The sequence below is a fragment of the Artemia franciscana genome, chromosome 7, assembly GCF_032884065.1.
Source record: "Artemia franciscana chromosome 7, ASM3288406v1, whole genome shotgun sequence".
NCBI lineage: Eukaryota > Metazoa > Arthropoda > Branchiopoda > Anostraca > Artemiidae > Artemia > Artemia franciscana.
This window is the reverse complement of record NC_088869.1, coordinates 49,257,904-49,281,653: the sequence shown is the minus strand read 5'-3', so window position 1 is coordinate 49,281,653 and position 23,750 is coordinate 49,257,904. Positions and strand designations below refer to the sequence as shown.

The window sequence follows — 23,750 nt, the reverse complement described above, 5'->3', positions numbered from 1 at the left end:
TTATTCAATCTGATATTAAAAGATAGACAACGCTAAAAAGTGAATAATGATCTTGGTTTCTGAATATTTATATTATAGAAATTTCAATTGTAGTCGGTGTGCAAAAATTTCAAAGCATTAAGTTACCAAAAAAATCCCTCCTTACCAAAGCAGACTCCTTACCAAAATCCCTCATAAAGAGCATTACAGCAAAGTAAAAAGTACACCATTGCTAAAAACTCTAAACACTTACAGCCCAACAAGGAAATCATGTTTCCGCATTGGTAGAAATGATCTCTTTTTCTTTCGGCTCTACTTTTTTTGGTGTTAATAAAAGGGCAATAAAACAACATAGAGTTGTTTAAAGGCTCATTTAATGGCTATTTTTTATATAATTGGTTTTTAGCTAATTTTTAACTTTAGATCATGGTCTTAACACAGTCATAGTAATAGTCTTAGTAGAAATTTTTGGAAAGAGCCCAAAACTGTTCAAAACCTAATCTTGGTCTGCGAACCAAGATTAGAACATTGGAAGCTACAGTGACGACAGTGATCGAGTATGGTTCTGTCTGAAGCGTGAACGATCGGAAAAACGGAGGAAGATTTGGCAGATGTTTTCCAGAGAAATTGCCTACGGATTGCTTTGGGTACCCGACTGACTGACCGTATTTCAGACAGTAGACTGTACGAAAAGTGTGAATCAATTCTGCTTTCTAGAACTACGGCTATAATGAGAGAAACTGCGATGACAATGTTCTGTGGATGAAGGATGACAGATTACCAAACATTGTAATTTTCGGTGAAAATCAGGTCGTCCTTGGTTGGGAATGGAGGATGTCGCAAGGAAAGTTATAAGGGAAATGGGAACTTCCAGGGAAGGAGTCTTTGAATAGATTGAGAGAGATGATTCTAGTAGAGTGAAAAATAAAAAATTAACAAACAAAATGAGTCTTACATAATCATAAAAGTCTCCTAGTCCAGAGTCAATGGCTTGCTTTCTAGACACTTGAACTTCGGTGGCAAATTGTAGTCTTCCATTCTTACTTAGAGATCTATAGGCTAACGACAATGATAAAACTTCTGGCCAAGTATATTGCAAAAGACGCATTTGATCCCCTATTGGCAGTTCTGAAAATCCTGAAAAAGAATAATTGTAGACCGAGCTGATCAGTTTTCTTAATATTTTCCTACAATTATATAATATTAAGAAATAACAAGTGGCTGTATATGGGTACAGTCATTGGATGCGTTTCTTAGCATTATTAAATAAAAAAAAAAACTAGTTTATTTAACTGAAAGTAAGGAGCGACATTAAAAATGAAAACGAACGGAAATTACTCCGTATATGAAATGGGTTGTCCCCTCCGCAATCCCTCGCTCTTTACGCTAAAGTTTTTAATTATTTTAAAAAGTGGAATTTTGGCAAACAGTCAAACTTTAGCGTAAAGAGCGAGAGATTGCAGAGGGGACAACCCGTTTCATATACGGAGTACTTTCTGTTCGTTTTCAGTTTTAATGTCACTCCTTACTTTCAGTTAAATAAACTAGTTTTTTTATTTAATTTCTGAACGTTTTTGAATTAATGCATGTTTGATTTTGGCTCTCCACACATGAATTATTAAAATGAAATTTGCATATTAATTCTTTTTTTGGCTAAATGGCTTTCTGTTAGTTTTGATCAGAAGATTTTGAGAAATAAGGGGTGGGGAAGGAGGCCTAGCTGCCCTCCAATTTTTCGGTTACTTAAAAAGGGAACTAGAACTTTTAATTTTTAACGAACGTTTTTATTAGTAAAAAATATACGTAACTTAAGAATTAACTTACGCAACAAACTTTTATATTCTTATATTTTTATTATGTATGTGAGGGGGTTTGTCCCCTCGTTAATACTTCGATCTTTACACTAAATCTTAAGTTTTGTCCCAATTCTTTAAAAATGACCCCTTCAGAAAGGTCGTAGAATAAATAGTTGACATTACTAAAAACAACTTTAGCATAAAGAGCGACATATTTATCTCCTCCTAAATACCTCGCTCTTTATGCTAAAGTATTTTTAGAACCCTCATATTCGTAATAATCTCTGTTCGTTTTAAGTTTTAATGCTACTCCTTACTTTCAATTGAAAAAACTTTTTCATGTTTATTTTTTCATTGTTTTTTTTTTATAGTAATGCTAGAAAATCCTGCGCCCTTTTTATTGAATTTCTCTTCCCCCATCACATATTCCTCCAAGAAAAGATCCTCCCACAAAGGCCCCTCCCCTCAAGCCCACCTCCAAACCAAAAAAAAATCCCCCTGAAAACGTCTGTACAGTTCCAAATAACCATTACTGTATGTAAACACTGGTCAATGTAACTTGCAGCCCCTTCCCCAGGGACTGTGGGGGAGTAAATCATCCCCAAAGACATAGCTATTATGGTTTTCGACTATGCGGAACAAAATAGCTATCTCAAAATTTTGATCCGTTGACTTTAGGAAAAAATGAGCGTGGGAGGGGGCCTAGATGCCCTTCAATTTTCTTGGTCACTTAAAAAGGGCACTAGAACTTCATTTCCGCTAAAATGAGCCCTCTTGCGACATTCTCGGACCACTTGGTCGATACGATGATCCCTGGAAAAAAACAAAAAAAACAAAAAAAAAACAAATAAACAAGCACCCGTGATCTGTCTTCTGGCAAAAAATTCGAAATCCCACATTTTAGTAGATAGGAGCTTGAAATTTCTTCTATAGGGTTCACTGATACTCTGAATGCGATGTTGTGATTTTGGTTAAGATTCTATGACTTTTAGGGGGTGTTTCCCCTATTTTCCAAAATAAGGCAAATTTTCTCAGGCTCGTAGCTTTTGATGACAAAGACAAAATTTGATGAAACTTATATATTTAAAATCGCCATGAAAATTCGATTATTTTCATGTATCTTTTAGCATCAAAATCCCGTTTTTTTAGAGTTTCATTTACTATTGAGCCGGGTCGCTCCTTACTACAGTTCGTTACCACGAGCTGTTTGACTAGCTGGCAGAATCTATGTCAAATAATGAAACTCTACTAGGTGGAAGAATTGAGATTGAAAAAGACTTTGGCTCATTCAATTCGGAGTGAAAAATACAATTTTTAATGGCAAATTGTTTGACATGGATTTTGAAAAATCGTACTTTATGTAAAATAACCACCTTTTTAAAACCTAACACTTACTTTTAACTTTCCATTGCAGTCGAAGCTTGGATCCTTTCCCCTAAAAAGCAATTAGAATTCGTCCAAAATATAATTTTGGTCAAGCCCTGCTTATATTGAACGCTAACCAATATTCGCTCTTACCGTGAATGGTTCATAACCTGTTCTTCGTTTTAATCGAACAAAAATATTTCCACTGCTCATTTGCTTTTCCACAATAAATATCCCACATAATCTTAATATGTCTCTCAAGTTAGGACTTCCCTGGAGTTTTATTCAGTTGAAAACATGGCTTTGGCAATTAGTTTCCGCCTTTGATAGACCCTATTTTCGCAAACGAGGTTCCCTCCTGAGATATAATTGATCCGTACACACTCTTCTAAATATATCCCCAATATCTAGTGTCCTCCTCAATCAGACAAGACTGATGAAGAACAATTAGCGTCAGTGAAGCATAAAGGACCTTGGCTGAATGAAGTTTGGGAGACAGAGTCTTGGTTGAGATTTGTCCTGGGCAAAATATTGTCAGCTCAATTTCCCGGTTATGATACAGCTGCTATGCATGGTAATGAAGCAGGTAGATATAACATTTCGCTCGTGAGAACCAGTTGAAAACTTTACAGGGGGGGATGACAACCGGGACCTTTGTTTTTACCAATGTTTAAACGGGAATATTGCTCGCTTTACTATTTCATATGTATTTTAAATGTCCTCTTATTTTCTAAGCGGGAGAGGGCAGTTATTTCCTGTTAAAACGTCAGCCTCCATAATCTGGAAGCATTTCAGAAGCATTTTTAGTTTGAAATTAAATAAAAAATCTGACTTACATCAAGATCATGCTCTTCTGTGTGTGGGGAGGGGAGTGGCGTGACCTTTTTTTCTGAAACGTACAAATTATGGGGACGATCAACCCCCAACTAATCTATGGATTTTTACTATTGATTCTGTAAAGGGGCTTTTTTTAATCCCAAGCTCCCAAACACGCACAGGGGGGGTCCCATTTAAGGAATGGCTTGTGGGGTTTTGGTCTCCCATAAAAGATCGGATAAGCAAAAAATAAGGTCCAAAGCCATTTTTTTCTCGACAGGGGATGACAGGGCTAAACACAAAGCAGGTCGTCCGCAGTTGGGGTAGGAGGATGTCGTAAAGAAAGATTTAAGGGAAATGGAAACTTCCTGGGAGGGTGTAAAAAGGGAGACCTTAAAGAGATTGGGATGGAGGAGGAGCGTGCGTAGCTGTTGGCTTCAGGCGGCCCTGTACTGCGGTAAATTGTTAGTAGTAGTATTCGAGAAAAGATTGACCTTTCTCTCTGATTCTTGTTAAGGACCATAGATCACGGGAAGTTGATGGAGATATAGCCATCAAATTAAGACCTACCAAAGATTTGAGAACTCTACAAGTTCTTACTTTAGAAGTTATTTTTATTCTATGAAAATGTTTCATCTTGGTTCTTCCAAATATTAATTATTATCGTGTCTGTACATGCGGTGGCGTAAGGTTTACGTGGCCCTTGTGCTCAACAACTTTTTCAGGCCCTGGACCTTGGTCGGATCGAGAAAAAATGCTAATATTACAGGGAGTATACCCAGGTGGCGTCTGTGATTATTCCTGGGAATTATTGGTTTTCTAGTCCCATATGATTACTAGTCTTAAGGTCAAGACAGGGAAGTTGTTTTATGCGGTGTTTTAGAAAAAGCCAAACTTTCTCGCTACCCGAGTTAAACTACCCTGGTCATAGGTAATCAATGGACAATTCTGATCTCACCTTGTTAGACACGTAAAAGCACTACGTGTATCGAGCTTTAGCTTATATAGATTGGCTTGACCTTTAGCTCTACGCTACATTACGTAATTTTTTTTTAAAACTAAGCTATTCCTAGGGGCATTGCGAAAGGAGTATATTGATCAAGAGAATCAAGTAAATACGAAGTATTCTTAACAAAGGCTTTCCATTAAACAAATGGACTTCCCCAGAGCTCATAAATTCTAAGTCCGAAAGGCATCACGCTATGTCCTAACTAACAGTAAAAAATTCCTTCGCTCCTTCTTAATGTTAAAATTTTCCGATGCCAAGCTTTGATGTATAAAATGTATTGTTTTTAAGGCAGGTAATTGGGAACAGAGGCCCCCTGACAGGTGATATCTTAATATTTAGAGGAAATTGTAAAAAAGAACAGCTAATATTTTTTTTGAAATATTATTATTTTGAGATGGTGATTTTTTGTCATAAAAACTTCAAAAAAGGCTCATTAGATACGAAATTGAAAGAACTAGTGCCCTTTTTAATAGTCAAAAGTAGTTCAAGGGCAACAAGCCCCCTCCCACGCCCACCAATTCCCAAAACACATCTAATCAAACTTTGAGATAGTCATTTTGTTCAAAGTAGTTGAAAGGTCTGAAAATTATGTCTTTGGGGATGATACCCCCCCCCCAACAATCCACAAGGGTTTTACGTTATACCCCGAAAGCATGTAATGCTCTTATGGAAAGATTGGTCGTATGAACTCCGAAGCGGGCTCATTGCAATAGAAGTCAAATGTTCTATTACCCTTTTCAAGAGTCAAACTGATCAGGGGACAGCCACTCCCCACCTCCTATTTTGCCCAAATGCATTTGATAGAAACTTTGAGATAGTCATTTATCCGAAAATAGTCGAAAGATCATATAATAAGGCCTTTGGGATTTATTATGCCCAAATGCATTTCATTTACACATACCTGTCTGAGTATGAGTAACTAGATAAAGATAACCGTTTTGTTTGATTTCAAATTGGACTAATAGAATTTATGATATAGAATTGAACTTTACTTGAAAGCTTCTATATCATATGCATAGTGTAACAGATTGTATCATCATATTCATGGGAATCAGTGCTTATATAAACACTTCTTTTAGAGGGAACTCATGATCATACATGTACCAACCTCCAAGGAGCCCAATACTCCTACCCCAACTTTTTGCCCCTCCCTTTTCCGTACTTAAATTTTTTATTTAAAATTTTTTTAACTTCAATTTCTCTTTACTTAGAATTTTTTTAGATTCTGTTAAAAAGACATAAAAATACTTAAACAAAAAAAATCCATCTGTAATATTCTCGAAACATGAAATGGAAATGATGCAGATATGTAGATCGTGATTTTTCCTATCAGAAAAATAATGTTTGTTGTGAGGTTTCTTTTCTTTTTTTAGACTTACAATTTTTGGAACTTTTTAAAAGTATTGCTTAGTATTGGAGAATGCATAAAGTCGAAATTAATAAAGTCGTATTTATTTTAACCGATGATATGACAGCCCTATGAGGAAAATAATACAATAAAGCCTTTTTAAAAGTATTGCTTGGTATTGGGGTATGAATAAAGTCGAAATTAATAAGGTCCTATGTATTTTACGTGATGATACGACAACTCTATGAGGGAAATGATAGAATAATGCCTTTGAAAAGTATTGTTTAGTATTAGGGTATGCAAAAACTCGAAATTAATGAAGTCGTATATATTCTGAGCGATGATATTACAGCTCATATGGGCAAAATGATAGAATAAAGCCTATTGAAAAGTATTGCATAGTACTGGGGTAAAAAATACATCCTAAAAGATCGAAAATTCTTCTTACAAAATATTTTTACAAAACAACAAATAATTCTTACAAAACAAAATAAATCCTAAGAAATTACAAATTATTTATACAAAACAAAAATAATTCTTACAAAACAAAATACATCCTAAAAAATCACAAACTAAAAACGAAGTACTTAATGATCAAATACATTTAATAAAAACAGATTCATTTTAGTCGTGTGTTTTCTTACTTCGAAAATCTAAAACCCAAGTTTCTTAAATTCTGAAATATTTTTAATAAATAAAAGCTGGATATTACTTTTTACATGAAACCACAAGTTTCTCAAATGGTCATTAGTATTAATAAAATCAGATTTGTTTTAGCCTCATGCGTCCTTATTTGTCAAAACTAAAATCCAGGTTTCTTAAATGATCATATATTATCGATGAGTCAGATGTAATTTAAATGTGATCGTTCTTATTTCTGAAAACTATAGACCAAGTTTCTTAAATGCTCAAATATTTTTAACAAAGTAAGATATATTTTAACCGTGTGTGTTCCTTTTTATAAAACTGAAACCCAAATGTCTTAAATGCTCAAATATTTCCAATAAATCAAGATGCATTTTAACGGTTTGCGTTTTTTCATGAAAACTAAACCTATAGTTCCTCAAATGATTAAATATCATTAATGAAAACCAAATGTATTTTATTAATAATATATGATCACTTAAGAAACTTGGGTTTTTAGTTTTCATCAGAGGAAGGCACACGGGTAAAATGCATCTTATTTTATCAAAGATATTTGAGTATTTACAAAATTGGGTTTTATATTCAGAAATAACAACACATACGGTTAAAATGCATCTGATTTTATTCTATATATTTGATCATTTGTGGAACTTGGGAGTTAAGTTTTATTAAAATAAGAATCAAACGGTTATAACAGATCTTATTTGTTAAAAATATCTAATCATTTAAGAAACTTGGGTTTGAATTTTCGTGAAAAAAGACCGCACGCGATTAAAATTCAACTGATTTCGTTAGTGATAAATGATCAATTAAGAAACTTGGATTTTTAGTTTTAGTATAGAATAAAATAAGAAATACAAAGATTCTCACTTCTCAGTTCGGCAACAGTGCAATTAATACAAGTTTTCCTTTTTTGCTAGCCAAACAGTTTGTGGTTACGAACAGTAAGTAAGGAGCAACCCGGCTCAATAGTAACCAAAACTCTTTAAAACGGAATTTTGATACAAATAGATATACCAAATGAATCGAGTTTTTATGCTGATTTCAAATATATACGTTTCATCAAGTCTTACGCATCAAAAGTTATGAGCCTGAGAATATTTACCTTATTTTCGAAAAAAGGGAAAACAACCCTAAAAGCCATACAATCTTAATGAAAATCACGCCATCAGATTCAGCGTATTTCCTATCTGCAAAAATGTGGAGTTTTGTATTTTTTGCCTGAAGAAAGATTACGGATGCATGATTATTTGTTGTTTTTTTCAGGGGTGATCATATTGACCCAGTGGTCCAAGAATATCGCGAGAGAGCTCATTCAAAAGAAAATTAAAAGTTCTAGTGCTCTTTTTCTCAAAAAATTTGAAACAGAAACATATAATCTAAAAAAAATTGGAGGGCAACTAGGTCCCCTCCCTCACTCATTTTTTCCCAGAGTAATCTGATCAAAATCTTGAGATAGCCATTTGGTTCAGCATAGTCGGAAAATCTAATAACTATGTCTTTAGGAGTAAAATGTCTCCCCACAGTCCCCGAGGGACGGGCTGCAATTTGTGATTTTTGCCCATTGTTTACATAAAGTATTTATTATTGAGAAGTACACAGCCGTTTTTTTTTGGGTGGGGGTTGTGCTTGGGGTGGATTTCTATGAGGAGAATTTTCCTTGAGGAAGGAAATTTCTGGGCAGTGAATATTCCAGGGAAAATGTTACACTGAAGGGTCTTAACAGAATTATTACAAAAAATTCTTTTTAATTGTCTTACATTCTCTTTGCCAAATTTTTTATGCGGAGATATTCCGGGGGAATTATCCAGGGGCTTTTTCTGCGTGTTTTTTTCTGGGAAATAATTTCCATGGAAGAGGTCATTTCTGGATTGAGCGAAAAACCGATTAGAGATTGAAGTCTTATTCAAATGAAAGAATGCCTAGGAGAATTTTTCAGAGTGAATCGTCCATAAGCAATTTTACAGGGAGGGAAGATTCTCAGCGACGACGGAACTGTCTGGAGGGAATTTGGCGGGGGGGAGGTGCAATTTACGTTGGATGAAATTTCTACGGAGGATTTTTTCGTGAGGGGGAGGGGTGTATTTTATAGAGGTTGAGCCGGATTTACCGGCATTATTTGAAAAACGAACAGAAATTATGCCATATATGAAGGGTTGCGCCCTCTTAATACCTTACTCTTTACGCTAAAGTTTGGCTGTTTACTAAAACTAGAACATGGGGACCGTTTATTTAGAATAGGAAGCTTTTTTAAAAGTACAAATGGCTTTAGCACAAAGGGCAAGGTTATGAGGAGGGGGCAACCCTTCATATTCGGGATAAATCTGCCAAAATTAATATACAGATTTTGTTTTAATTTTTCATGTACGGTCAGCCAAATTGGAACATCAATTAGTTGAAAAACGTTCAGAAATTAAATAAAAAAACAAGCTTTTTAACTGAAAGTAAGGAACGACATTAAAACTTAAAACGAACAGAAATTAAAACGTACATGAAAGGGGCTGTCCCCTCCTCAACGCCTCGCTCTTTACGCTAAAGTTTGACTCTTTCTCTCGACTCTACCTTTTAAAAAGTGGAGTTGTTATAAAGGGTCAAACTTTAGCGTAAAGAGCGAAAGGTTGAGGAGTGGACAGCCCATTCATATACGGAATAATTTCTGTTCGTCTGAAGTTTTAATGTCGCTTTTAATTTCAGTTAAAAAACCTGTTTTTTTAATTTAATGACCAAAAGAAATAAAAATCTTTTGGCGTCACATTTAATAAACTTAGCGGCTTCATGATAAAATATAGCTTTTGCTCGCCTAACAGGCTTAAGCTACCGTTTAGAGAAAACATCAATCTAACCGAAAACTACTAAGTTGGTACTTATGTAATATCTAGAATACACTCGAGAAGTGAAGTCAGGTTAATAATAATGAAATGTACCAAAATATAATGAATAAACACTACTTTAGAAACAAAATTGTTTCAGCTATAACAAAAAATTATGGAAAGCAGGCCGCCCAGAACGCACTGTATTAAATGCCTAACCTACCCACCTCTATATAAAAAAAAATTAATTAAAATATACCTGGATCGCAGTTTATTTAACGAAAGAATGAGCTAATTATAACGGAATGCGAAAGAAAAGCCGGTTTACTCAGATCAAACAAAGCAAACTTCTTGAGTGTTTTCTGAATATTGCTATAGAGGTTTTAAACTTGCGATAGATTGAAACTATAGCTTTAAAATTGAAAGTTCAGAGATTATGGAAGAATGCATATATAAGTTTTATTTGCCACTAAAAGAGATATAATGTCATTAGAGGACTAATAGGTAAAAACAAAGAAACAAACAAAAAAACGAGAGATTGTTAATATAAATGAAAAAAATACGATTAAACGATTTAAGCTTTTATAATTTCAAAAACCACACAAACGAGAAGAGTACAGATAGTAAACGAACAAGAGAAGAATTACATCAGTATATAAGAAAGTGTTGCGGAATATAAGTGTTGCGGCTATAAGAAAGTGTTGCGGAATTCGTTTCCCTTTAACCTCTATAAGAACCTATGAGTTTTTTTCTGCACAACCTCGTACGCATTGGGGACGTTGGTCTTCAAAGAAACGTATTTTGTTGCAAAACGCAGTAAAACGTCATATTACTTTGCTAATTTTGTGAACTTTTAGTGGGGAAGGCCCTTTTTTGAGCCAAGACTAGGCCTCCCTGATAGAAAGGGGAAAAATTACTAAATGACGCTTTAAAGGAGGTATATACAGTGAAAATTTGCAAATTTAGTAGAAGCAAGAGCTCACCAAACGTTTATTTTCGTCCGAGAGAAGAGTTCAGAACAGAGAAAGCCTAAGGCACAGACAAAAAGTATACGATAGAGATGTCTATCTTACAATGTCAAAAAATAGGGTTGGATGTCCGAGTGCCTTTAGGCTATATATGATGACGTTCATGCATATTATAAACTGAAAAAAACTGAGGATAGACGAGCAAAAGAACCAAATTGATTGCTACCAGGCACGTACGCAGGAATTTTTTTCGGGGGGGGGGGACAGAACCTTCGAAACAGCAAAAATAAAGTAGCAGTTTTTTATTTAGTAACTAAATAAATGCAAAATGCACGTATATCGGCAAATACAGATTAAGTTTAATCTATAGTATTGTAGCCGATGGGGGGTAGAAGATTGAAGCCTCAAAAGCACGTTTTAGGCTCAGGACATGTTCATAGCGATTTAGAACTAGTGATTAGTCTTTTATATCCCACTGAAAGGGAAATTTTAGGGTTAACAGTGCAATATGGGTGATGTGAGGGGGTAGTTCTTCTATTGCGAAAACGTAGATTTTAATGAAAAATGATAGTTTCCAAAATTCATCCATTAAAAGCCTTACTTTATCCTGAAAAGGGGGGGGGGATAAACGCCCTAATATCTAGGATAGTTCTGTTTCGCTGTGGAAAGCAAACTCTCTTTACAAAAAAAAAAAAAAAAAAAAAAAACAGTACAATCACTAATTATATCAAAGAGGGTAACAAGTTGAACAGAAAATGGGTTAATAATTGGGCAGTGATTTGACCTGATAATTGCATGCTGTAAAATCCCCCCCCAAAAAAGGGTTCACACATCTATCTAGATTCTTAATAAATGTCATACTTTTGCCAGAAATCCCAAGAAACCATGGGGAAATTAAACATTTCAAAAAATTTCGGGGGGGCCGAAGGCCCTCCCCCCTGCGTACGTGCCAGATTGCTACCATTAAATTATTTCAGTTGGACGTCTATTTTACATACATTTTGTCTGTGGCCATCATCCTATAGTGTTATCATTAACGAAAACAACCAGGCTTGAACCTGTCACCTTCTAAGATACGATTATACCGCAACTTTTTCTTCGACCTTTTCAAGGGAAGATCTTCAACAAACAAAGAATTTGTTGGCTTAACATCACGCATACAAATCCCATGTCGTTGTTCATGACACTCCGTTGAGCACAACAGCTAAGAGCGATCTGAGTCCGAGAGCTACCAATATCCAAAGACTAGTTCATAACTCCTACAGCTGCAAAGACTGCGACAAGACCACGTTTCTGCCATACGGCAATATCCTTTGCCGTATCGCCGTACTAAGTTTTCACTCTGTACGGCAATCCTTTGCCGTACTAAGTTTTCACTCTGATTTTAAGTCTCAGTTTACTACAGATACTACAGATACTTAATGACTAAGTTTAATTAATGTGTACATATAATTAATTTTACTAAGTTTTCACTCTGATTTTAAGTCTCAGTTTACTACAGATACTTAATGACTAAGTTTAATTAATATGTACATATAATTAATTTTACTAAGTTTTCACTCTGATTTTAAGTCTCAGTTTACTACAGATACTTAATGACTAAATTTAATTAATATGTACTAATTAATTCTACTTTTTACTTTTAATTAATTAATTTTACTAAGTTTTCACTCTGATTTTAAGTCTCAGTAATTAGTTGACATGGAATTAGAATAAAAATTCCGACAACTGAACCGACAAAATAAGTTAGATTATAAAATAGGCTTATGTGTAAGTTTGGCACAGAAAAGCAAAGCACTGAAATTCCCACTAACATTGGCTATGAGAGTCAACCCATTTCACAACTCAAATTCTTTCAATTTCAGTGTTAAAAATACCAAGCCTGTTGCTGATAACTATTTGAAACAAAAGAAATGTTCACTGTTTTCTGGTCTGCATAAAAGCTGTAAAGACAGTTAGAGATTCATACAAGTTCTACCATTGTGTCACCCAATTGCTTTTTCTAATTCTTCTTTAATCCCAAATTTTATATGGATAGACCTGGATGGCTGTGTCTGAGACACTTCAATACATTTTAAAAAAAAGTCCAAAAAGTAGAAATGTAGAAAAAAACAACTTTCAACAGCTGAACTTGATGATACAATAGGCTTGAGTATAAGTTTGGCACGAACAAGCAAAGCAATACCGCTGGTGGTTCTTCCACTTCTGCTTGACAACGCTGAAAACTAAAAACTTCGTTACAGTCGTCAAGTTGCAGAAGGCTTGTAACCCGTCAAATGAAAAAAAAAGTCTGTTTTTGGTTACTGATCCATTCATATTCCAGATCAAGACCCGGCAAGTTGAGAGCTCTAGTACACTTATACACAGAACAAGGGTGATTAAAGATAACAGAAATTACATATCTTATGATCAGCTGACAAGGACTGTCTTTAGAGCTTTTATGCACACGAGAAAACTGAAAACATTTTTTTTTCAAATAGTTACTATCAATGAGGTAAAAAGCTTGATATCTCTAGCACTAAGACTGAAAAAACTTGAATTGTAAAATTTAACTTTTGCATCTGCTATGGGTTATGCAAGATAACTAGCAGCAGTGAGGTTTTAACTGGGATGTTGGCAAGAATCCTTATTGCCATTTTGTAACATACTTTCTTTGCAAAAAAAATAGTGTGGTGGGTGATTGACGACAGTCTGATGCCATATACTTCTATCTATCTAGCCCGTTCTGATTGGCTAAAGTAACAATATCTATTGCTACAGAATCTATTGGAAATGAATAATTTCTTAGATCACACTGCCTTTCCATTTACAAATAAAGCGACGTGAAATATGGAAAAAAGGGTTCAATATGACAGTCTAATTTGTCCTAACTATGTTTGTTTTGGTGCTAATACATGGTTAACACCAACATATCGGACATTATCAAGATATCACAAAACGGCATGAAAATATAGAAAAACAGGTATAAAATGACAGTCCAATTTGTCTGAATCGTGTTTGTTCTGATGCTATTGCATCGTGAATATTATCATATTGGACATCATCAAAATGTCAATTTTATCGTTATTGATTCTGTTTTTTTTTTCTTTATTTTTTGTTTAATTTAGCTCTGTTTGAATTTTTCCCTGCTGATAATTTCTAGACGTGAAGCCAAAATATTCTGAATTTATTATTATTGGAAAAAAGTTTTTTTCTTTTTTCCACTCTTTTAATTGAAATATTATCCCCCGTTTTCCTATATTTTCTTTTCATTTTATCTGTATTCGAAAAAAAATATCCCGGAATATCATTTACATATATATTTAACTAATAAATAATAAATTAATGCGTGTTTCAAAAACGATAAGAAAAACAAAGTTACAATTTTTTCTAAAAAAAAGTACCTTTCTAATCCAATTCAGTGTCTTATATCACTTTTATTGTCATTTTTTTATTCTTCTTTTTCTTTTCACTGGGAAAACCTAAACTATCAATAGAAAAGCTTAATAAATTTCCAATTAGAGGAAATGTGAGTCATTGCATTGTCAGTGGTTTCCAGGAAACCTCTTTTATTCTTCAAAAGCCCAGGGAAATCCGTGTTCTATTTCCAATCTGACTTACATAGACCGATAAACGTTCTATAACATTTAAGGCAAGTTTCCACCGGCTAGATTGTTACTAATATTATTTTGCAAGTTTGTGGGAACATGAATATTGACGAACAAATAAATTGGTATTTACAATTCACAAAGATTTAAAAAATTCATGCTAAAAAAAAGAAAAATGTAAAACGCAATTCAAAACTATAAAAAGCAAAAATCATGCAACTTTAAAATAAAAAATGTTTTAGATTTTATTTTCACCTTTCGAATTTTTGCATCAACTGTCATCAACAACGTGATAATTTGTTATAGAAATTAATTAGCAATTATGTGTATCATTTTTGTTAGCTCACATCAATAAAGTTGTTAGATGGACATAAAAAATGTCTTTGATCTATATCTAATTATTGAAACAACAGGAAATTCAAATAGAACCGTCTAATATTATCGTGTAAAAACATTTAAAACATTCTTACAGTACTTGAGCATAACCGTTAGCCCTAAAAATTAAAGATTATTCTAAAAAAAATTAAATTTTTTTTAAAATTATTGTTAGCCTTTATTTATGTATATTCTGCTATTAAGGGGTAATTGAGTGAGAGTGTTTTGTCCTTCTTTAATTTCTGTTTTTTTATTAAATTAGGTTGAGAATCAGAGGATTGCAGCCGTCCAACATCAGGCTGTTTGAGCCTTCCCCAGGGCGGTTGTGTGTATTTATAGTTTTTGTAATTTAGTAGTTAATAAAGAGAGGTCATACTACTTAAAAATGCCCTACTGCTAAAAGGGAATTAAATAAGACCCGAATGACGTCTTTTCATTTGAGTTCATAGAATGTCAAGTTATGTCAACTAGTTTCTGAATGTATTCCCTGCATTTAAATTTGATTATAATTATTAGGTATTAGTACGCCTTTTTGTAACTTAATTCCTGTATTATACATGAGACTATTTTGTCTCGTGCACACATGGGCATGACTATTTTGTCCCATGCACATAATTTGCGGCACAATTTACAAAAAGAATACTGATTTAACTTTGAATAAATTAGTGTTTGGACAACATATTTTCAATAGTGACTTGGGTGTTACTGGCTATAAATAGATCAGGGAAATGTGTTATTAAACATCACGTGGTTATATCAAAATTAGCTCATTCCCAACATGCCACAGAGAGTAGGTCTTACAGCCTTGAGATTCCAGGAGAATGAGACTCTGACTTTTGAATGGACTGTCTAATTTTCTTAGGCAGAATGCCGCTTTATCTGGTTCTTGACCTCGGTTCGGTATGTCACTAATCCACAGGTGATGATAAAATATATAAAAAAAACCTTTTTTCTTCAGAGAAGTTTTATACAGGGCCAGATTTACAGCTTTGGCGCTCCTAGGCCCAAGCGTTTTTATCACTTCGTTTTTACGAAAATTTTGGGGAATCCCCGAAAATTTGGGGATAGTGGAAGCACTGACTGAACAGATCACAACTGATGAACCAAGAGTAAAGAAAGAGAGAGGTGATACTGAACTCTCAGCTGCCATTCTTGGCAAACATCTGACAGTTTATAAGTGGCCACGGAATTCATTTGTGTTTAAAAATCACTTTTCTGTTAATAGGCAGCGCAGTGGCGAACCTGACACTTCGATGATAAATCATACTAGTCCAATTTTTATTAAGAAAAAGATCACCCAGTGATAATTTATTCCGCTCCTTGACATTGTGCACCCCTTGGACCAGGTGTAGTGGCCATATTGGTAAATCTAGGCCTGCTCTTCTAGGTAAATTGATGGACCCATAGCTGCATTGTCTGTTTTATTACCGATATTTAAAAGGCTTCACGAAGCTTATACGTAACAGAAACGAAACAAGTAGAATGGTTTTCCAATTATCTTTAATTCTCTTCTCTGACTTGTTTAAAATGCCTCAATATAGTTATTTTTTTTACATTAATACTTTCAGCAAAACGTGACCAACAGAACACGGATGTTGGTATTTAGGCTGATACTATGACATTTCCCCGAAATTTAAGTCTGCCAAGTTTTAATGTCATAAATAAAGAAATTTAAGCCAATATTGATATGACAATCACATTGCTTCTGTCAACATGGATGATGGAAAACCGCTGTCACCGGTTAGAGTCTCTAATTAAGGATGACTTGCAAATAGTATTAGTACATAAAAATAGACAGTTTAGACTGGATTTGATATGAAACCCATAAATCTCTGAGCTAATATATATGACAATGCATTTTTACTGAATATTAAGAAAAAAGTAACTTTAACTTAATTTAACTTAATCTAATCTAATAAATTTTACTGAAAAATAACTTAAACTTTTGCTTAATTGATAAGTTTTTTTTAGCGCAATTACGTATTTCTTGACCAGGAGTCCTGAACCTGTTATGACAATGTTGTTCATGATGAAAATCATAAAATAACAAAAATAATAAGAAGCATAAAATAATAACTAATGAAAATGACAACAATTTTTTACCGCTGATTGAAAAAAAAAAATTGTAACCAAGACAATTCATGTTTTATCAAACAGTTCGTGGTAACGAACTGTAGTAAGGAGCAACCCGGCTCAATAGTAACCAAAAATCTAAAAAATGGAACTTTGATACCAATAGCTACATCAAAAGAATCGCATTTTAATGCTGATTTTAAATGTACAAGTTTCATCAAGTTTAATCTTACCCATCAAAAGTTACGAGCATGAGAAAATTTGCCTTATTTTAGAAAATAGGGAGAAACAACCCCTAAAAGTCATAGAATCTTAACAAAAAATCACACCATCAGATTCAGCGTATCAGAGAACCCTCTGGTAGAAGTTTCAAGCTCCTCATCTACAAAAATGTGGAGTTTTGTATATGTTGCCAGAAGGGAGATCACGGATGCGTTGTTATTTTTTTTTCTCTTTTTTTTTTTTTCCCCAGGGGTGATCGTATCGACCCAGCGGTCCGAGAATCTTGGGAGAGGGCTCATTCTAACGGAAATGAAAATTTCTAGTACCCTTGTAAAGTGACCAAAAAATTGGAGGGCATCTACGCCCCCTCCCACGCTAATTATTTTCCAAAGTCACCGGATCAAAATTTTGAGATAGCCATTTTATTCAGCGTAGTCAAAAAACCTTATAACTATGTCTTCGGGGACGACTTAATCCCCCACAGTCCCCGTGGGAAGGGCCACAAATTACGAACTTTGACCAGTGCTTACATATAGTAATGGTTATTTGAAAGAGTACAGACGTTTTCTGGGGGATTTTTAGGTTGGGGGGGGGGGTTGAGAAGAGGGGGATATGTTGGGGGAACTTTACTTGGAGGAATTTATCATGGGGGAAGAAAAGTTTCATGAAGAGAGCAGGATTTTCTAGCATCATTAAAAAAAAACAATGAAAAAATAAATATGAAAAAGTTTTTTCAACTGAAAGTAATGAGAAGCATTAAACTTAAAACGAACAGAAATTATTAAGTATATGATGGGCTCACCTCCTCCTAATATCTCGCTCTTTACGCTAAAGCATTTTTAGTAATTTCAACTATTTATTCTACTGCTTTTGTAATTCAGGGGCCATTCTTAAGAAATTGGGTCAAGATTTAAGCTTTAGTGTAAAGAGCGAGGTACTGACGAGGGGGTGAATCCCTTCATATACGTAATAAAACCAAGAGAATACAGAAGTTCGTTACGTAAGCTAAGTAAGCTTCCAGTTTTCAACACAATAAAATGAACTTAAATAAGTCAAATCACCAGAATTACATCAATGACGAATGAAACATTACAAAAGGAATATGGCTCAATTTAAAATAACCAGTGTAATTAGTGTATTTACAAAATAGGTTTTAGGTAGTTTCATAATGTCTAAAGGACAAATGAGCAACCTACACCTAACAAAGGATTACAACAATTCAAAAACCTTAAAAAGAAAATAACGAAATCTTAGACCCTCGAATAGCTTTTCAAAATGATTCAGATGATTATTTGGTTTGGAAAGTTGATATGAAGAAATGTTCAGTCAATAATAAAAGAACAAGTGATACCGTAGCTGATAGACAACGCGTAAAGAAGAGATTAAAGATGAATTTATCCCTAACCACAGGTAGGATTGAACCCACGAACCTCTGATCAAGAGGCATCCACCGTACTGTAACAAGGTGTCTACTGACGAAAGTAAAACAGTTCAAAATAGGGATGATACCTTTTTATTGACAATGAATAGATATCATGAAAAGAGAAATCACCAATGCAACAGCACAAACACAAAAAAAAAAAAAAAAAAAAAAAAAAAAAAAAAAAAAAAAAAAAAAAAAAAAAAAGGAGAGACAGAAGGAGAAAAGGAAGACTGTTTTCCTAAATTAGTGATTATATAAATTTATTTAACTGGATATTTCGAACACATATACAGTTTTCATCATCAGCAGTAAAACTACTGATGATCAGCAGTTTTACTGCTGATGATGAACACTGTATATGTGTTCGAAATATCCAGTTAAATAAATTTATATCTATTCACTGTCAATAAAAAGGTATCCTCCCTATTTTGAACTGTTTTACTTTCGTCATGGAAAGGCAGTGTGGTCTTCGAAGTCATCTAAGGTGTCCACTGTACTTAATATTTTGATTTTTTCATAAAACTGTGTATATACACTGGATAAAGGAATTGTAATGGCAGTGCAACTGTTTATTACAAGTCATTGGGGTCCTTCATCCCTCAACGTTCTATGTGTTCCCTGGGGAGTCCTCCATTTCCCCAAGGAGAGAGTAGCAACATGACGAGTGCCAGGGTCCAGCTTCGAAATCGGCTACATAGGCTTTTTTCCTTAATTGGCATATTGACATTTCTGGCCAATAAAACGATCTAAAAAGGTCACAACTTTAAGATATAATTTATATTTTGACATGGTGGTTGTATCGAACCTGTGGTGACACCAACAAGAGGCTAACATCGTCTGTGGTTACAAGATAAGTGACAATGAGAATAAATATATACAAGCCTGTCGCGTAGCCATGACGGGGCCCGACCTCAAAACCGGCTACATAGTTTTTTTTCTGAATGGCGGCGTGGCCATTCTGACCATGTGACATCTATATCAAAAAGTACTAGATTTGTTTATCTAAACACACTTATTCCTAATAATACTTTGTATATCGGTCCGTTTGCTAAGCATTCCAAAAAGATGGGCCATTTGGGTTGAAACTTAGCATATATGGCCATTTCTGGAAAGGGAAATACGATACTGACGGGGTAAACGTTTTGTTGGAGAGATACAAATTTGAAAATTCTTGCCTTGAATCATATATATAAGATCTATTTACATGATTCTGTAACGTAGAGGTTATCGTATCTGCTTTACACGGAGTAGTTCCCATTCTGGTCCATGAGGGACTAATTTTTTTTTTTACTTGTTGATATTTTGCTTTTGCAGCATGAACTGGTAAGAACTGGCATGGAAACATCAAGTGAGGGCGTGGGGTAGTTTTTTTAATAGTTGAGGGAGTAGCTAGCGGTAGAGTGATATCAAAAAGCGTAACAAAATAAAAAATGTGACATAAATAGCATATAATTAATCGTTATGAAGATTCCTGGGCAGCGCAAACAGATTCGATTTGATTAATATAAATTGAAATAAACTAAAAGAATCCTAAATAATAAACTAAATTTAGTAAATTGTCCAATTACTTTAATCTTATTTATGTGCTTTGCCTTTTAAAGTTTTTACTTTTCAAGTGAAAAAAAGGAATCTTTCATTTAATCATTCATCTTTCGACTGAACAACGACAATAGCACTTGCATAAAGAAGTACAAGAAAAATTCCAACAGTAGCCAAATTATGCAAACTAATTACAGAAGAAGTAACCAAGACTTCAACAGGAATCTTAGAAAATATCGAATTGCCAGTTAATAGACTCTTTAAAATGTTTCTTTATCTTAAGAGGATAACTGAAGGCATTTGGGGTCGTATCTCAGCCAGGTTATATTTTCTGGTGAACAACATTCCTATTGCTCAAATGCTGGGTCAAACCCGTATTTTTACTGGACTATATTTGATTCTGCATTATATATAAATTTCCTAATCTTTTAGGAAATCAAAAATAATGAATTATTAGTGTTATCTCTACTATAATTGTTGTTAATTTGACAGTTATTGCTATTACTACTGCACACATGCTTGAATGTGCTGTTTAAAACCTGGGTAGTTTATTATCGTGTGGCCATTAACTTCTCAGAGAAGTCTATGCTTCTAGAGTGTTTTACATTGAGCATATGCCCTACCCGGCATGTTTTATTCGTTTTGCTGACTTTCCTTGTTATTACATACAGGGGCGGGTCCAGAACAAAATCTTGGGGGAGGCCAAAGGTGACAAGGGCGCAATGAGCAAAATATTGTAGGGGAGGAATGTGACAAAGGTGCCAATAGTTGACCAAATCGACAAATTCATTCTAAAAATGAGTAAAGAAAGAAAAAAATAGGATAAGAGGGCACCACAAAAATGTTGGGGGCCCGGGGTCTCGCCCTCCCAGCCCCTTGGATCCACCAGTGATTTTATTTAATTAAATTTAAAAACAACAAATATTATAAATCACTAAATTAGGCATAAATTATTACACCAAGATCTTTGTAATACCTTTACTCCCGAAAAATTGGCGTCAATAATTGCAGTTAACGTAAAACATATAGTACATAGTACCAAATATGGTATCGCTATTTAATTTGCCGGAATTGAGCTCACAAGAAAATGTTTAACTGGGAATTCAGAAGAAAACAGTTAGGAAAACCTTCAACCTTGTGTAAAAAAAAAAAAAAAAAAAAAAAAATCCGCCACTTATAGTTCCCTTTTATACAGGGACCCAAAATGCATTTAGTAAGTATTTAAGAAAAAAAAAATGTCAAATTTTTTTTTATTATTAGCTATTAACGTTCCAGTCAGCGCAAAAAAAAACATGATATGATTATTTTGATATAAATTAGGATGAACATTTCATATATAAATTAATAGAACATTGAATTTATATACAAGCTCAGAGAAATATTTGCTGGCGATTGACTAACAAAAAAAAGAGACATGTTATCTAGCTCAACCTGATTTACTTCACTTTGGCTTGGCACACCATCTCTACCTTGAATGTTGCGACATTATCTTGATGTTGCAACAAAAGGAACAAGTTTAAAATTCTAACCAGCTGACTGAAATATCTTCAGAAATTGTTTTCTTTTTTCTGTCGTCCTGTTCTACATTCCATTACTTTGCTAATTCTCAGCATCCTGTGACTGTGGAAAAAAATAAATTACGAAAAACATTAGCTAATAAAAATATCTTCTTTAAGGACAAGATCCGATTAAGGACTTAATCGGACAAGAAACATTTAATTTTGTCTCTTTTTGAGGCTGCCCCTCCTATAAAATCGCAAATCCGCCAGAATTTCTGGGAGATTCTTATTAAAATTATCAAATAATATTTAATTTTTTCCCCTCTCCCAAAAATTCTTACACATGTGCTTGCCGAGAGTGGCAAAAACAGAGCGAACTTCCTTTTCAAAATTTCCTAGGCCATGTCTCCGGGGAAAAGAAGACGACAGACTGACAAAAGAAAACCTGTTTACTCGGAATGAATAAATCCATTCATTCATTAGCTCATCATACTTCTGATAAATGCACAATGAAAAAAGGTGCGAGCTAAATTCTCAATAAACGGAACAATTTCCCGCCTACCATCTTCCGCCTTATACCAGGACCACTAGTGACATTTCCCCAAATATGCCTCCTGTTCATAATTTCACTAGATGAACAATTAAATTGAAATTCAAAGCACAAAATTGTGATTGATCACTGTTAATGTTTAAGGCATACCTTTTTAATTTACGAAAGTAGGAAGTTTGGACCTGCAGTTTTCCCATCTATAATATAATCTGGCAAAAGATACAACAACCTAGTATTAGTCAGCAATAATTAGGGACAAGCTAGAGTTGATAAAAGTTTTTCAAACAAAATTCTTATCATGATGACTGAAGTTGGTCCACTAGACCATAGAAACATCGTGATTAAGGCATGGCTCGAAAATTACTGGAAAATAACCCGGACCTACCAAAATAATTCAAAACTGGTTTTATTCCACAATCAAAACACGATTTGCAATTCCGTATTCTCCCGTTACTTAGCTATAAGTTATGTTCCACTCTTCCATCTGTCTTGCCAGATACATGGAAATATCTTAACAGATCAGACAAATTTCACAACAAAATATATAAGTTTGTACGCTGGATTAAGGCACAAAGACCGGTGATAAATTTCTTACCAGGTACTTGTTTGGCCCATCCAATCATGGTAACTAGATCTCGGTCATAAACTTCACTAAGCGTAGTTAAAAGGCTAGTACCACTACAACCTTGAACTTTTCCAGTTATGATAGCAGCCAACACAGAGTCTGATGATTGATATGATGATTCACAGCTGGCAACGACTAGATCAGGCTCTGCTTGCGCAAGCGCACACAAAGTCTTATTATCTGCAATGGAAGACATACTATAAAACGTCCCTTAGGTAGCCATTTTATTGAGATTAATAGCACGGATAATTACATGCTCAGTCTGGGCTCAAAGCTGAAGCATTTACCATAATATTACTACGCTAAAAATATTTCAGCATATCTTGAACAAAATTTCCTGAAGCTAAAAACACGGCTTGCTTCTTTTCAGGGTTTCATGCAGCAGGAAACATTTTCAACCAATAATCAGAGACACTGGTGCCCACAAGGACAGAAGGACGGCCACAACGGCCCCTCCTCCAGTGAGTACTGTTAAGACGCTGTTTATAAATTGTAGAGACTAACTTTAGAGTGCTATGTTGATAACAATATTAGCGATCTGTTACAATAGCGGATGCTATCAGCAATATTTCCCGGCCACTGTTGGCACTAGTATGGCTCAACCTAAAAGCAAAAAAGATGAAATTCTCAATTAATTTAAAATAATGGGGCTTCGGGTGGAGACGGAAAGCAAAGGTCCCTATTTTTTCTTCTTTTTTTGGCAACGAAATCTTCTGCAACGATGAAAAAGTTTCTAACCATCTTGCCATTTGAAAAGTTCATATCAGCAATTTTTTTGTGGATGGGAAACCATCATAGAATGTCAATTTTCGTCTGGGCAAGATTGAACCAAGGTATCACAGAGGAAACCAACACTGGAGAATTAACGTCAAGATAGAGCCTTGATTTGTTTCTATTTCTTCCGTGTATTTAGACTAAATGCTTTAAGGTTAATATACATAAAAATGTATATGAGTAAATTTTAGATGTTTTTAAGAGTTTTCTTTTGTAAGCCACCCCCCCCCAACTCCGAAGAAAAATCACGTTTTGGCCTTCCTTGCACCCCCATCAAATTTTAATTTTGTTTTCAAAGAAACAAGGTAAATTTAAAACTCCAAAACAACTCAACGTCAGTCTCCAAT

General features: G+C 34.4%; 1 protein-coding gene across 4 annotated transcripts in view; it reads right to left on the bottom strand.

Moving 5' to 3' along the window:
* Positions 1-23,750, bottom strand: part of LOC136029408 (estrogen-related receptor gamma-like) — a 180,060-nt gene that overhangs the window by 23,564 nt on the left and 132,746 nt on the right. For 3 of the 4 annotated variants that reach the window (XM_065707771.1, XM_065707772.1, XM_065707773.1), the window contains 2 exons: positions 22,600-22,809; positions 935-1,116 (listed from right to left, as the gene is read on the bottom strand). In XM_065707771.1, coding sequence (XP_065563843.1) covers positions 935-1,116; positions 22,600-22,809 — 392 coding nt within the window. The remainder of the gene's footprint in view (positions 1-934; positions 1,117-22,599; positions 22,810-23,750) is intronic. The other variant, XM_065707774.1, reaches the window with a different exon arrangement.